General features: G+C 42.0%; 1 protein-coding gene across 2 annotated transcripts in view; it reads right to left on the bottom strand.

The window, feature by feature from the left end:
* Atp2a2 (ATPase sarcoplasmic/endoplasmic reticulum Ca2+ transporting 2) overlaps nucleotides 1–13,370 on the bottom strand; it is a 42,282-nt gene that overhangs the window by 7,896 nt on the left and 21,016 nt on the right. For both annotated transcript variants that reach the window (XR_005974037.1, XM_041648452.1), the window contains exons 6-13: nucleotides 7,386–7,466; nucleotides 6,917–7,002; nucleotides 5,087–5,551; nucleotides 4,549–4,637; nucleotides 3,670–3,772; nucleotides 2,956–3,087; nucleotides 561–683; nucleotides 263–481 (exon numbers count right to left, since the gene is read on the bottom strand). Coding sequence is in view for 1 of the 2 variants with exons in the window: in XM_041648452.1 (XP_041504386.1) it covers nucleotides 263–481; nucleotides 561–683; nucleotides 2,956–3,087; nucleotides 3,670–3,772; nucleotides 4,549–4,637; nucleotides 5,087–5,551; nucleotides 6,917–7,002; nucleotides 7,386–7,466 (1,298 nt within the window). In the remaining variant the exon portion in view is untranslated. The remainder of the gene's footprint in view (nucleotides 1–262; nucleotides 482–560; nucleotides 684–2,955; nucleotides 3,088–3,669; nucleotides 3,773–4,548; nucleotides 4,638–5,086; nucleotides 5,552–6,916; nucleotides 7,003–7,385; nucleotides 7,467–13,370) is intronic.

Genomic DNA, 13,370 nt, shown 5'->3' with positions numbered 1-13,370 from the left:
CTATGGAGGAAGTGGAAATAAATCTCAGCTTGTGTTATTTTTACCAATACCTAACAAACATTTTAAAAATGTAAAATAAGTTGTTAATGGATACTAAGCTTTATAGGCTTGTCCTGAACTTGCCTTGACTATTCTACTCTGAAAGCAGATAAATAAATAAGTCCTATTTCTGTCTGAAGCAATAATCTAAAGACAGCCTCCCCAGGACATCTGCCTCTGGAGGCAGCACAGGCTAGGCAGTTGATTGTGCTGGTGCAGGTACCTCATACTTGATGAAGTTGGCTGAGTCTTCCAGGTGCATCTCCTCTCTCCTCAGTGGGTTGTCATGAGTGGCTAGTGCCAGGCACCGCAGTGTGTCGCTGCCACTGCCCCACTCCCGAATGACAGACATAATCTTCTGTTTGACACCAGGAGTCATGGGGACCTTGGTACTTCCAACTCGGATGTGGGTACATCTGTCGATGACACCTTCAGGAGCACCCTAAGAATATGAGATTCAGGTAAGTAACTGCATCTGCCTGTTTACCTGGTGAAAAAGCCTCAGTCTGTACAGTACTTGCCTTCACAAACATCTTGCTCATGGATGTCCGGCTTGGTTTGTTTGGTGTACAATAGACAGACATTGATTTTCTATCACGTGAAAACTCTAGAGTAAATTCCTTCTTCATCAGCTGTTTTATGACCTGTAGAAGATCAGAGATGGAACATTGCTGGATTACTATTTCTAGACTTCTCATTAGGCACTCGTCATACGACAACTCTAGCCCTGGTTAAATAACTTTATCGTGGTGGGTCTTTTGGGATTGTGGCAGCACAAACAGCAGTGAACAAAACAACAAACAGCAAGTCTGTACCCTCATAAAACTGTCCTCTATGGTTTGGGAATACAGCAGAATATAACACTATTATATACTGAATGCCACAGAGAAAACTGTGCAGGAAGACACTGGAGGGCTTTAAACCCTGGCTATTTTTTTTTAATATTTATTTATTTATTTATTATGTATACAATTTTCTGTCTGTGTGTATGCCTGAAGGCCAGAAGAGGGCGCCAGACCTCTTTACAGATGGTTGTGAGCCACCATGTGGTTGCTGGGAATCGAACTTGAGTCCTTTGGAAGAGCAGGCAATGCTCTTAACCACTGAGCCATCTCTCCAGCCCCAGACCCTGGCTATTAAGAACTGTCTGAATGCTGTGCAGTGGTGGCACACGCCTTTAATTCCAGCACTCAGAAGGTAGAGGCAGGCGGATGGATTTCTGTGAGTTTGAGGCCAGCCTGGTCCGCAGAGTGAGTTCTAGGACAGTCAGGGGTGTTACACAGAGAAACCCTGTCTTAAAAACAAAACAAAAATCTCCTAAATGCTAATCTAGACAACTCTGCATTGACAACACCTTCCCAAGTGACTGACTGCAGGTTATATCAAGCAAAGTTAACTACATTGGACATGCTATTTCTTTTTCCACCCATAAATATTCCAAGTAATTCTGGGAGGTCTCGATAGCTGCCAATGCCCATTTTAATCTCAGAGTTAGTCGACAAGATCTTTTTTTGTACTCTTCATGATTTTGAGGGTTTATATTTAAGTTATTGAGCCCTGCTTCATAGACCAGCAGTGTTTTCTATTCTTGAATGGTAGCACATGACTTTAATCTCAGCAGAAAAGCAGAAGCAGGCAGATCTACTTAGGACAACAGGGCTATACAAACAATGCCTCACAAAACAAAACAACTACAAAAAAATAGAAAAAAGAAATAAAAAGTAGCAACAAATATAAAATGTTTCAAATCATTACTGATTTTTTCCATCTGAGTAGTCATTAGGTTGATAATGTGTTGAAATCCACATTTCTAGTTTTCTTTTTGTTTTAATTTTTAAAAATGATTTTATGTACATTGGTGTTTTGCCTCCATGCACGTCTGTATAGAAGAAAGCGTTGGATGCCCTGGAAATGGAGTTACTGTGGTTGTGAGCTACCGCTTGGGTGCTGGGTACTGAACCAAGGTCCTCTGGAAAAGGTCAGTGATCTTCTCTTAAACCACAGAGCCACCCCCTACCCCCAATTTAATTGTATATGTGAGTGCTTTGCCTGCATGTATGTCTGTGTACCACACGTGTGTATGCAGACCAGAAGAGGACCTCTGATCCTCTGGAACAGGAGGTACAAACAGTTCTTCGATGCCCTGTGGGTGGTGGGAATTAAATCCAGGCCCTCTAAAAGATCGGACAGTACTCTTAACCAAGGAGCTATATCTTCAGCTCGAAAATCCACATTAATTGTTGACTTATGTGTTACATTTCACAAATATAAACAATGTAACCCCTGGATTTAGCACAAGGTTATAAGGGACTCAAAGGAGGTTTTGATGGACAGATAGAGTAAGAGCTTGATTGGGACGGGTTTGAGAACACTGGAGTGAAAAGGATAACACATCACAACAGTTCTTTTCATTGAGTTAAACAAATGTGATGTCAAATGAGAACTTAGGGCAAAGGGCAGTTCTAAGTTTGAAAAGCATACAATTATGTTCTCTATACTGCTGATGAAGAGCTAGCAGAGACAAAAACTGAAACGTAGGCAGGAGGGGCTGGGTTTTGCCAGGACCAAGGATAGCTTGTGTATAGCTTCCTTGGAGAAGGCAACCCTTGTGACATACCTGTGACAATTTACTAATATTTGCTGGGATTTGCTTTTTGTTTTGGTGTGATTTGAATTTGTTTGTCTAATGAGAGTCTTACTCTACAATCTATGGCAATCCTCCTGGACTCAGTTTCCTAAAGTGCTAGGATTATATGCTTGAGAGTACTTTACCTGACTATAACTGTCAGGAAAAAAAATAGGGAAAAGCAAAGGTATAAATGGAAGCGCAGAGGTCAAGGAGGCAGGAAAGGAAAAAAGAGTGAATGTATATGGTAAGGTTGAGTAATAAACAGTACACCAAGCTCAAATACTTACCGAGTTGCAGGCATTTGCACGCTCTATTTTAGAGAGTCCCTTCAGTTCAGTATCAAATACATTCATCTTTTCTACCAGGCAAGTGAGAGCAGTCTCTGTAGCTTCTCCAACTTTCTCATACACACCCTTTGCCTACAGTGTTGAAAGAAGTCACTGTCAGTAGGACAGCCTGTTCCATGTGGGAAAAGACACTCAAGGTACAACCATGAGACACTACTATGTGCTTTCTCATTTAAAGTATTAGTTCATTTCAGGCCATTGTCTGATGAGTTCATATCCCCTGATAGGGAAGGCCTAACCTCTGAGAAAGAAAGCAAATGATTAACCCCATTATTTAAGTTTTCTCTTGGTTACAATTCTTTCACCACCAAAATATCCCCATAAGCTTCATGCTGTCCTCAAGGTTGTATGGTAATCCCTATTTAAAGTACAATCATTACCCCCACTGTCAGAAAGACTTCTGAGCTCTGGTCCTTTAAAGTAAGGGTGGTCAGACCATCACGACAACTATTGATCTTATAAAATAACTGCAGTGCCCAGCCTCAGATCTAGGAAAGGCACTGGGTTTTTTTTTTCAGCTAGGCCACACTAAATAGAAATGGAAAATAAAATCAGGAACTTGTTTCTCAAAGGGAGGAAGGAAGATGGCCTTTTTTATTCCACTCACCCTTCTCTTGAGCTAGGGATAGGCCGCTTTCCCACTAGGAGTCTTACCTCATTATAATCCAAAGCAGAATCATTACACAGAGCACAGATAGTTGCTAACTCTACAAGCCCGTCATACTGATGGCATTTCACTGGCTTATCATCTTTATGCCTATCAAAAAAGAAAACATTTCTGGATCACAGCTTGCTTCAACTTAAGATAACAAACAAAAAACCCAAAGCACTTCTTTGTGTGTGGGGCTGTGGTTGTGTGTGTGTGTGTGTGTGTGTGTGTGCGCGTGCGCGTGCGTAGAGAAGGTAAGAGGACAAATAGTGGAAGATTTTCTCCTTCCTCCATGTTGGTTCCTGAGATGGAATCCCCACTGTCACACCTACAGGCTTTTATACTCTGCCTCCCATTTGAAACAAGTTCTCACCTTCATGTTCCAGGATAGAATTTCTGTTTCACCTGCCTGAACCCACAATTGATGGGATGACAGGCATCTGACCCAGCTTCCCAATGAAGAAAAGTATGTAAGTTTGAGGGAGAGCAGGTTGGGAGAGATTCAAAAGAATTTGAGTGACAGTTCTTTTGAAATCCAATAAGATCAGAAATTCTTACTGAAACTCCACCATGGGTAAGTGAAGAACAAAATAGGGCCCTCACCAGAAAACAGGCTTCAAAAGGTACTCTGTTCATAAAAATCTGAGCCACAGTCAGCCACCTTAGCTATAGTTCCTTTTGTGTGCATGTAGCCCAGGCTGGCTGTTACCTCCTCTTCATCACCATGCTCCAAAGGATCAAAGCAAGGCTCCAGGCATACTTTAGCTCTACCACTAAGTCACAGGCCTGCCAACAGAGATTTTCTAGACCCATCCTTTGTGATGGATCTAAACAACCAATGATTACAGTGACACAGTGGAGTCTGCAGGACAATGGTTACTCACACTTCACCAATCGGTGCATATGTTGATCCAGTTATGGTAAACTCATTAAGGGAACAAGTGTCTCCTTCGACTTTGTCCAGAATGAACATCTATAAAGAAATACAGAATACAATTCCTTAGAAGATATATATACACAACCACTCCTTGTCTACAGTGAAAACCCTGTCATTTAAAATGGCAGTTTCAATGATGCTCGCCAAGCACTACTCTTTTCTTAATTGCTCAGATGACTTTCAACATAACTATCAGTGATGCAGTCTAAGACAACCCAAGGAAAGATACAGGGATTCAGAAGTCAGTAAAAGATTAGGCTAAAGACTATGGTTACCTTTTCCACTACACAGTCTTGCTTTAGAACAAGGCAGAAAAGCTCAAGTAAAAGAGACTAATATTTTAGTCAAATAAATACTTGAGCAAAATAAGCTGTGGGAAGAATGAATCGGTGCTCCTTCCCCACCTGGGCTGACAGACCATAAAAACACAGTCTAATGAGGAGCCTACAAACACCCAAGAGTCATAAAGGACACTCCTTCCTTACCCTACAGACTGACATCTGGTTTGTGGTAAGCGTGCCTGTCTTGTCTGAGCAGATAACAGAAGTACAACCAAGGGTTTCCACAGAAGGCAGACTTCGAACAATAGCATTTTTCTTTGCCATCCTACGAGTTCCAAGAGCCAAGCAGGTGGTGATGACAGCAGGCAGACCCTCGGGGATGGCAGCAACAGCCAGGGCCACTGCAATCTTAAAGTAGTAGATGGCACCTCTGATCCAGGAGCCCCCATGAACTGGGTCATTGAAATGCCCAATGTTTATGATCCAGACTGCAATGCAGATGAGGGAGATAACTTTGGAAAGCTGCTCCCCAAACTCATCCAGTTTCTGCTGTAGGGGTGTTCTCTCTTGTTCAGTTGCAACCATTTCATCTCGGATCTTGCCAATTTCAGTATTAACTCCAGTTGCCACCACCACTCCCATAGCTTTCCCAGCAGCGATGTTTGTACCCTAGGAGAAGCGGAAGAAAAATGGTCCTAAGATCAACACCAACTTAAATACTGACCAATATACTGACTGAATTCCACATAGTACCTGTTCACCCAATGGGACAAGACAGCTCTCCGCAACATGGAACCTGGTCTACAGACCCGCTCTGGGTTTAGCAGTACTCCAACTTCTCTAATCTCAAACTCCACGCAGCTCTCAACACTATACATTCTTCTTTATCTTTGTTTCTGGCTCCAAAGTTGACCTTATCTATTAAGATGAGCAGTCAGCCCCGTGGGCTGTTTCAGAATCTCCACCCCAGCCAGCACCAGTATCAGGTGAAATCATGTGGGACTGAGTGCTGGAGACACAGCTACAGCCCACTGCACTGTACACTGCACTGCACTGTACCTGCTGTCGGTAGGGAAGTCTGTCCCTTGAAATACTATATTCTAAATAAAAATATAGGCATTTCTGCAGTACTTATAACAACAACAAAAACCATGTATTTATTTTTCACCTAGGCTCACCAAATGGTGTGCCATGTTTGCTCTTTCCAAATACATACTTTTTATCACAGGCATAGCAGCAATGTCCACATACTTGAAAGGATCCTTTCTAGGCTTGAAGACTTTCCTTGAAAAGGCTACCTTTTCAGCTGTTACAGAGTCTAAACATTTCTATCCTAGTCTTTTCATTAGCTAGCAACCAAAACAAAGCCACTTAAGTCACACATGTCACTATCGTACACGGTCTCTATTCTTGTTTCTTTGCTTTACTGCTAACGACTGAACCAGGTAGGGCCCTCAGCACACTGAGTGTCACTGCTTCATCCCCAGCTATCTTAGATCTTGACAGCTGAGACACACAGTAAAGAATAATATCTTTTGGAATAATCAATTATCGTCTGAAGTCTGACCACTGAAGATGGCCACACTGGGACTATGGTGGTCTGAATAAAAACAGCCCCCATAGACCCAGGGAGTGGCAATCATTGGAGGCATGTCATTGAGGTTTCAGAAGCTTAGACCAGACCTAGTAGCTCACTGTCTATTCCTGCTGCCTGGGGATCCAGATGCAGAACTCCTTCTCCAGCACCATGTCTGCCTCCACGTCCCTCCATGCTGATAATAGACTAAACCTCTGAACTGTAGCCAGCCCCAACTAAATGTTTTCCTATAAGAGTTGCCTTAATCATGCCTTCACAGCAACAGAAACCCTAACTAAGACAAGGACTGTCTCCCAACAAAAAAAAAAAAAAAAAAAAAAAAAAAATTTCTTAGATTGGGAAGCTTGGTTAAAGTTTAGACAAACTAGGACCTATCAAGTGTGAGACCCTGGGTTCAACTCCCAGCATCCCTACCGCCAATATCTGATAATACTCACAGAAAAGAGCATGTTCTTTTTATCTTGATTGACAGCTCGTGGGTCAGGGACAGGATCAGTGTGCTTGATGACGGAAACAGATTCACCTAAGCAGGTTATGAGACAGGATGGTCAGCTGTTTGAAGCATACCCAATTTTGGTAACCCTTACCCACACCAACACATTCCCACTTTTTAACCACTGCCAATGTGGGCAGTTGTGGCACACAACTATAATCCCAACACATAGGAAGTTGAAGCAGGACATGGACAGTTGCATGCCACCACATGGGTTCAGGGGAAACTTGTGTGAACAGCAAGTGCCTTTAATTATTAAGGCATTGCTCCAGCCCAAAACTAATTTTAAAACTTCTCTAAGAAATTAATTATCTAGAGAGGGTTATGGTAGGGTGCCACACAGTAGGTACTGTCTATATATAGTTGGGAGATAACTGGCTTCAAAACTTCATTTTCCAACATGTACTACTTACCTGTGAGAATTGACTGGTCGACTCTTAGAGTTGTAGATTTGATGGAAGTTAATCTTATATCAGCAGGAACTTTATCACCAACTAACAGGTTTTAAAAAGGAAAAAGGCAGCTAACGTAAATAACTTTTGCAGTTACGAAAAGATGAAATTGCTTCCAAATCAAACAATTTTTAAAAACAAATACCTTGCATACAATGGAAAAGTATACCTTTTTATTTATTTTTCGAGACAGGGTTTTTTTTTAATATATATTTATTTATTATGTATACAATATTCTGTCTGTGTGTATGCCTGCAGGCCAGAAGAGGGCACCAGACCCCATTACAGATGGTTGTGAGCCACCATGTGGTTGCTGGGAATTGAACTCAGGACCTTTGGAAGAGCAGGCAATGCTCTTAACCTCTGAGCCATCTCCCCAGCCCCGAGACAGGGTTTTTTTGTAGCGTTGGAGCCTGTCCTGGAACTAGTTCTGTAGACCAGGCTGGCCTTAAACTCACAGAGATCCGCCTGCCTCTGCCTCCCAAACGCCTGTGAGTTGGAGGACAGCTTGGTTTACAGAGCAAGTTCTAGAAAAGACTCCAAAGTTACAGAGAAACCCTGTCTCAAACCCCCTCTCCCCCAAAAAGGAGAGACAGGTTGTTAAAGTTTGCCATGCAAGCCTAGGAACCTAAGTTCAGTTCTCAGAACCTATGAAAAATGAAAAGAATCAACTCCACAAAGTTGTCCCTCTTCACACAGACACACAGTAACAACATAAACTTAAAAATTAAGTAAAAAACAAGAAGTGGGTCTGTAAGATTGTTCAGTGGGTAAAGGCATGTGAAGTCAAAACTGGGGACCTGAGTTTGCTTCCTGGGATCCCCACATGTTAGCCAATATTCTCTGCATGTATGGCTAGCTTATTCACTATTATAGTTCACCTGTCTGTCCAGATACTGTAAAATACATGACACAGGAGTCACACATAGACAGGACTTTTTTTTTTTTTGTTTTTCGAGACAGGGTCTCTCTGTAGCTTTGGAGCCTGTCCTGGAACTAGCTCTTGTAGACCAGGCTGGCCTCGAACTCCCAGAGATCCGCCTGCCTCTGCCTCCTGAGTGCTGGGATTAAAGGCGTGCGCCACCACTGCCTGGCTAGACAGGACTTCTATTGTCTAGAAGCTGCAGCATACAATGCTCTGATCCACAAATTCTTATTTTATAAACTTCACAGAGTTTATTTTTATGACTTTGCTCAAACATTTTGCAAACAAAGAAAGCTGTGACAACTTTATACTACGGTGAGATTTCCAAAGATACCTGTGTATTACATGGGATGTCACATGGTATCAACCACATACACAGACCTGATAGTGGTATAAGGTTTAACAAATGATCAACAATGGCTTTCCAGGTCAGTGGGGAGAGACATTTTACCTTATAATCGTTGGAACCTTTTAAATGATCAAATAAGTGAAAAAAATCTCTTTCATAACCTGAAGATCCTTTAGTCAACAGTTTTCTTTCCTGGGTAAAGCTTCTTTAATAGCCCTAAAGAGTTCTAGGATGAGCCCTCAAGCCTTTGGTGTGTAAAATGCAAAACGATATAACCCAATAACAGACAAAAGAAAAGTAAATACACTTCCTGAGAACACCATAGTCTTCAAATACTGTCCAAAAAATGCACATCTGCATGAGAACTAGACCTTTAAAGAGGATGGGAACTGAGTGTACTCAGCAGACAGCTTGCTCACCAGCGCCTGGGACTGCCTCCAGCCTCAAAGTGTGAAATCATGATGTTCTGAACGGCAACCAAAGTGGTTTGGAAAAGAAAATGGCAAACTAACCATCCTACCCCAAGAAGTAAACCCTGTACTTGTTAATCCTTCAATTTAGTTCACTTCTCTATTTTTCAGAGTTTTACTCAAAGCGAATATAGTTTACTCTTTTTTATTGGTTTGGTTTTTTGAGACAGGGTTTTCTCTGTATATTTGGAGCCTGTCCTTGAACTTACTGACCATGCTGGCCTCAAACTCACAGAGAACCACCTGCCTCTGCCTCCCAAGAAAGGGCTGGAATTAAAGGCATGCACACCATCTCTGGGCCCTCTAACTTTAAAACAAAACAACCACAGCAACAACAAGAACAGTTTAGTACAGTGGTCCTCAACCTCCCTAATATTATGACCTAATAATAGACTTCCTTATGTTGTGGTACCCCAACCATAAAATTATTTTCATTGCTACTCCCTAGCTGTAATTTTACTATGAATCAAAATGTAAATATCTGATAAGCAGGATATCTGATATCCCCTATGGAGGGGTTTTGACCCACAGGTTGAGAACCACTGCTTTAGTGCACAAAATGAGCTTACACCTAAGAAAGAAAGTGACACAGAAAGAGGTAGAAGGTCCAAAAATCTTTAGGGACAAAGATCATCTTTGCATTTGACTAAAGGGACACACACATGAAGGTAGAATTCCTGCTGGAAATGCTTATGCAACCAACAGTAATATTCCAACTGAATAAAATGAACCTTCCACTTTAACTGTTAACAGTATACCCAAGGGAATATATCCAAATCACTCTGGAGGCAGAAACAAGACCACTGATTTTCAGTTAGGCTAGAGCTAAGTATTGAAACCCTGCCTCAAAAAAATAAATAAATAAAAAATAAATAAATAAAACTAATAAAAATTTAACTGCACTATTGTTTTAGATTTAAACATTTTTATTCTATTTTTACTTATTTGTATATGTGTGGACACACCAGTGTGAATGAAGGTCAGAGGTTATCTATTGGGAAGTCTCCTATCATGTGGGTCCCAGGTATTGAATTCAGGTCATTAGAACTGGCAGTAGAGTTCTTGGTGGTCCTAATTTTGTTTTGTTTTTTATTAAATATTTTTTCACACATTTTGATGATGCTTTCTTCTCCCAGATCCTCCTCAGCTCCCTACCCACCCAACTTTTGTTTCTCAAAAAACAAAAATAACCCCCCTCACAAAATAAAAACAAAAGCAAGCAAAAGAATAAGATAAAAAAAAATACCCAGCCGGGCGGTGGTGGCGCACGCCTTTAATCCCAGCACTCGGGAGGCAGAGACCAGCCTGGTCTACAAGAGCTAGTTCCAGGACAGGCTCCAAAACCACAGAGAAACCCTGTCTCAAAAAACCAAAAAAAAAAAAAAAATACCCAAAGAAAACAAAATGAAATTTAAAAATCCCACAAAAGCTGGGCGATGGTGGCACAGGCTTTTTTTGTTTTGTTTTTTCAAGACAAGGTTTTTTTGTAGCCTTGGAGCTTGTCCTGGAACTAGCTCTTGTAGACCAGGCTGGCCTAGAACTCACAGAGATCTGCCTGCCTCTGCCTCTTAAGCGTGCACCTTTAATCCCAGCACTCAGGAGGCAGAGTGCACCTTTAATCCCAGCACTCAGGAGGCAGAGGCAGGCGGATGGCTGGGAGTTCGAGACCAGCGGGTGGTGAGATGGGATTGTGGACTGCCAGATTTTTTTTTTTTTATTTTTTTTTTGGATTTTTCGAGGCAGGGTTTCTCTGTAGCTTTTGGTTCCTGTCCTGGAACTAGCTCTTGTAGACCAGGCTGGCCTCGAACTCACAGAGATCCGCCTGCCTCTGCCTCCCGAGTGCTGGGATTAAAGGCGTGCGCCACCATCGCCCGGCAGACTGCCAGATTTTTTAAAAAAGGTTTTCGCTAGCATTGAACTTACGACAGTCCAGCACACTGCACTGTCTTAACTGTATTATTTCTGCATGCTATAAATTAATCTGATTCCCTGTGCTTTTCAACATTGTGAAACGAATACAAGGTCAAGGGGAAGCATTGTTAACTCTAAATGGAAAATTTCAAATGCTCCTTTGCTATTTGAGATTATTATGTAATAATGACCCTACGGGAGCTTCAGACAGGATTCAGTCCAATGTGGCACAGAGGTGCTTGCAATCTATGACTGCTGTCATGCTTCTGTGCTATAACTGGTGGAGGACACAATTGTATTTACTCCCTGGGGAGTTGGAGAGAGAGGGAAAGATAGAGATAGAGAGTACCAATATGCCTAACCACCCATGTTCCCTAATTTACAGGAAGCTACCTGATACCCTCCTCCAACTTACAGGTTTGGAAAAATTATTCAGAATACCCAAATGATGCCTTTGGGACACTGCTGGACAGTGCTATAAAAAAGGATCCAATAGATTGTTCTCTTTCAAACTGTTAATTAGATGCTGACATGAACTGAATCCTCTTTTTTTTCCCGATTATTTATAGCAGCGATTTACTCATCGGCGCTATGGACGGGAATCTAACTCAGGACCTCGGGTGTAGCAGTCGGCGCTCTTAACCTCTGAGCCACCTGTCCGTCTAAACTGACTCCTCTTAAAAGCTTCTAGATAGTTAAACTCTCTCCTTGAGACAGGGCCTATGTAGTATGGAACTCGCTCTGTAGACCAGGCTGTCCTCAAACTCACAGAGACCCACCTGCCTCTGCCTCCCAAGTGCTTAGATTAATTAAAGGCACACACCATTGCTGCCCAACAAGAATTAGTTTTTGTAGTGTGGAGTGTGGGGGCTGGCTTTAGCAAGCCAAGAAACTGTTCTGTTTTGTAAGCTGCTGGGTGGGCAATAAGTCATATTGGCTGGTTTTGGACTCTAGACTCCAGAGTGTACGATGGGGATTGGTTGGCTACTTTCTGGAATTCCATGGGCAGTGGAATTTTGAATCCTTGGGCTGGTTTTATAGACCTGGTTTTTGGGTAAGGGGCTTCCTTTAGTCCCAGATCCTTTATATATAAAGGATATAGGGTATTGTTTTCTGTCTGGCTACTTCCTGCTGGCAAGGAATATTGTTCAAAGTTTTGGGGTCTGAAGTAACTCTAAGAGGAACACTGTTGCTGTTTTTGAAACAAGGTCTCTATGAGCCCTAGCTATCCTATGTATCACTATGCAGACCAGGCTGTCTTTGAACTCACAAAAATCTGCCTGGCTCCGCCTCTCAAATGCTGGAATTAAAAGTGTGCACCACACTAGGAAAGGAGTATTGTTGTGTGGTGGATTAAGTGATGACAGTGATTTGATTCATAAGCAACTGTCAATAGTTTAAAAGCATACACCAGAGTTGGGCAATGGTGGCGCACACCTTTAATACCAACAATTGGAAGGCAGAGGCAGGTGGATTTCTGAGTTTGAGGTCAGCCTGGTCTATATAGAGTGAGTTCCAGGACAGGCTGCCAGGAATGGTGGCACACACCTTTAATGAAGCAGAGGCAGGCAGATTTCTCTGAGTTCAAGACCAGCCTGGTCTCCAGAGTAAGTTCCAGGACAGCCACGCCAGGACTACAAAAAGAATCTGTCTTGTGGGAAACAACAAAATCTGATTCTCAGACCCTACTCCTTCACTCTAAGGTTTGGGGGTACCAATCTCTTGACCAATAAAGCCCACTCTTGTTTTGAGGCTGACTATTCTTTCAGTTTCCTCTATTTACTTATTTCTTACTTCATTTCTCAGTCTTTTTGGCTAAGATCAAGTGTAAAAGTTAATACACGGCAGGCTACCAAGATGGCTCAGTAGCTAAACACACTTGCCACCATGCCTGACAAAGTCCAATCCCCAGGACCCACACTGCAGGAGACAATGAATTCCTTTAACTTGTTTCTAACCTTTGAGTATGAACACACACACACACACACACACACACACACAATGTAAATAAGTACAGTACATTTTAAGAAACTATTAGGAATCTGCTCATAATCATAGTTCACAGATTCTACAAAGGGCATGTTTAGGACAGCCTCTATTACATTTCTTGCATATCAGAAATACTAGCTCCAGAATGAAAGCCTAACTGTTTAGCACTTAAGGAAGTGGCTATTTTAAAGTTCCTATGATTCTGTTCCCATTACAAGATCACCTCTTTCTAGAAAGCCATGAAGGAAGCATACCCAAGTTAGCTTTTATAACCCAGCATGCTGTAGCCTTCTCTTAGAAGA

The sequence above is a fragment of the Microtus oregoni genome, unplaced genomic scaffold, assembly GCF_018167655.1.
Source record: "Microtus oregoni isolate MIOR12 unplaced genomic scaffold, Mior012 000003F_ref0000135, whole genome shotgun sequence".
Taxonomy (NCBI): domain Eukaryota; kingdom Metazoa; phylum Chordata; class Mammalia; order Rodentia; family Cricetidae; genus Microtus; species Microtus oregoni.
This window is presented reverse-complemented; position numbering and strand designations above follow the sequence as displayed.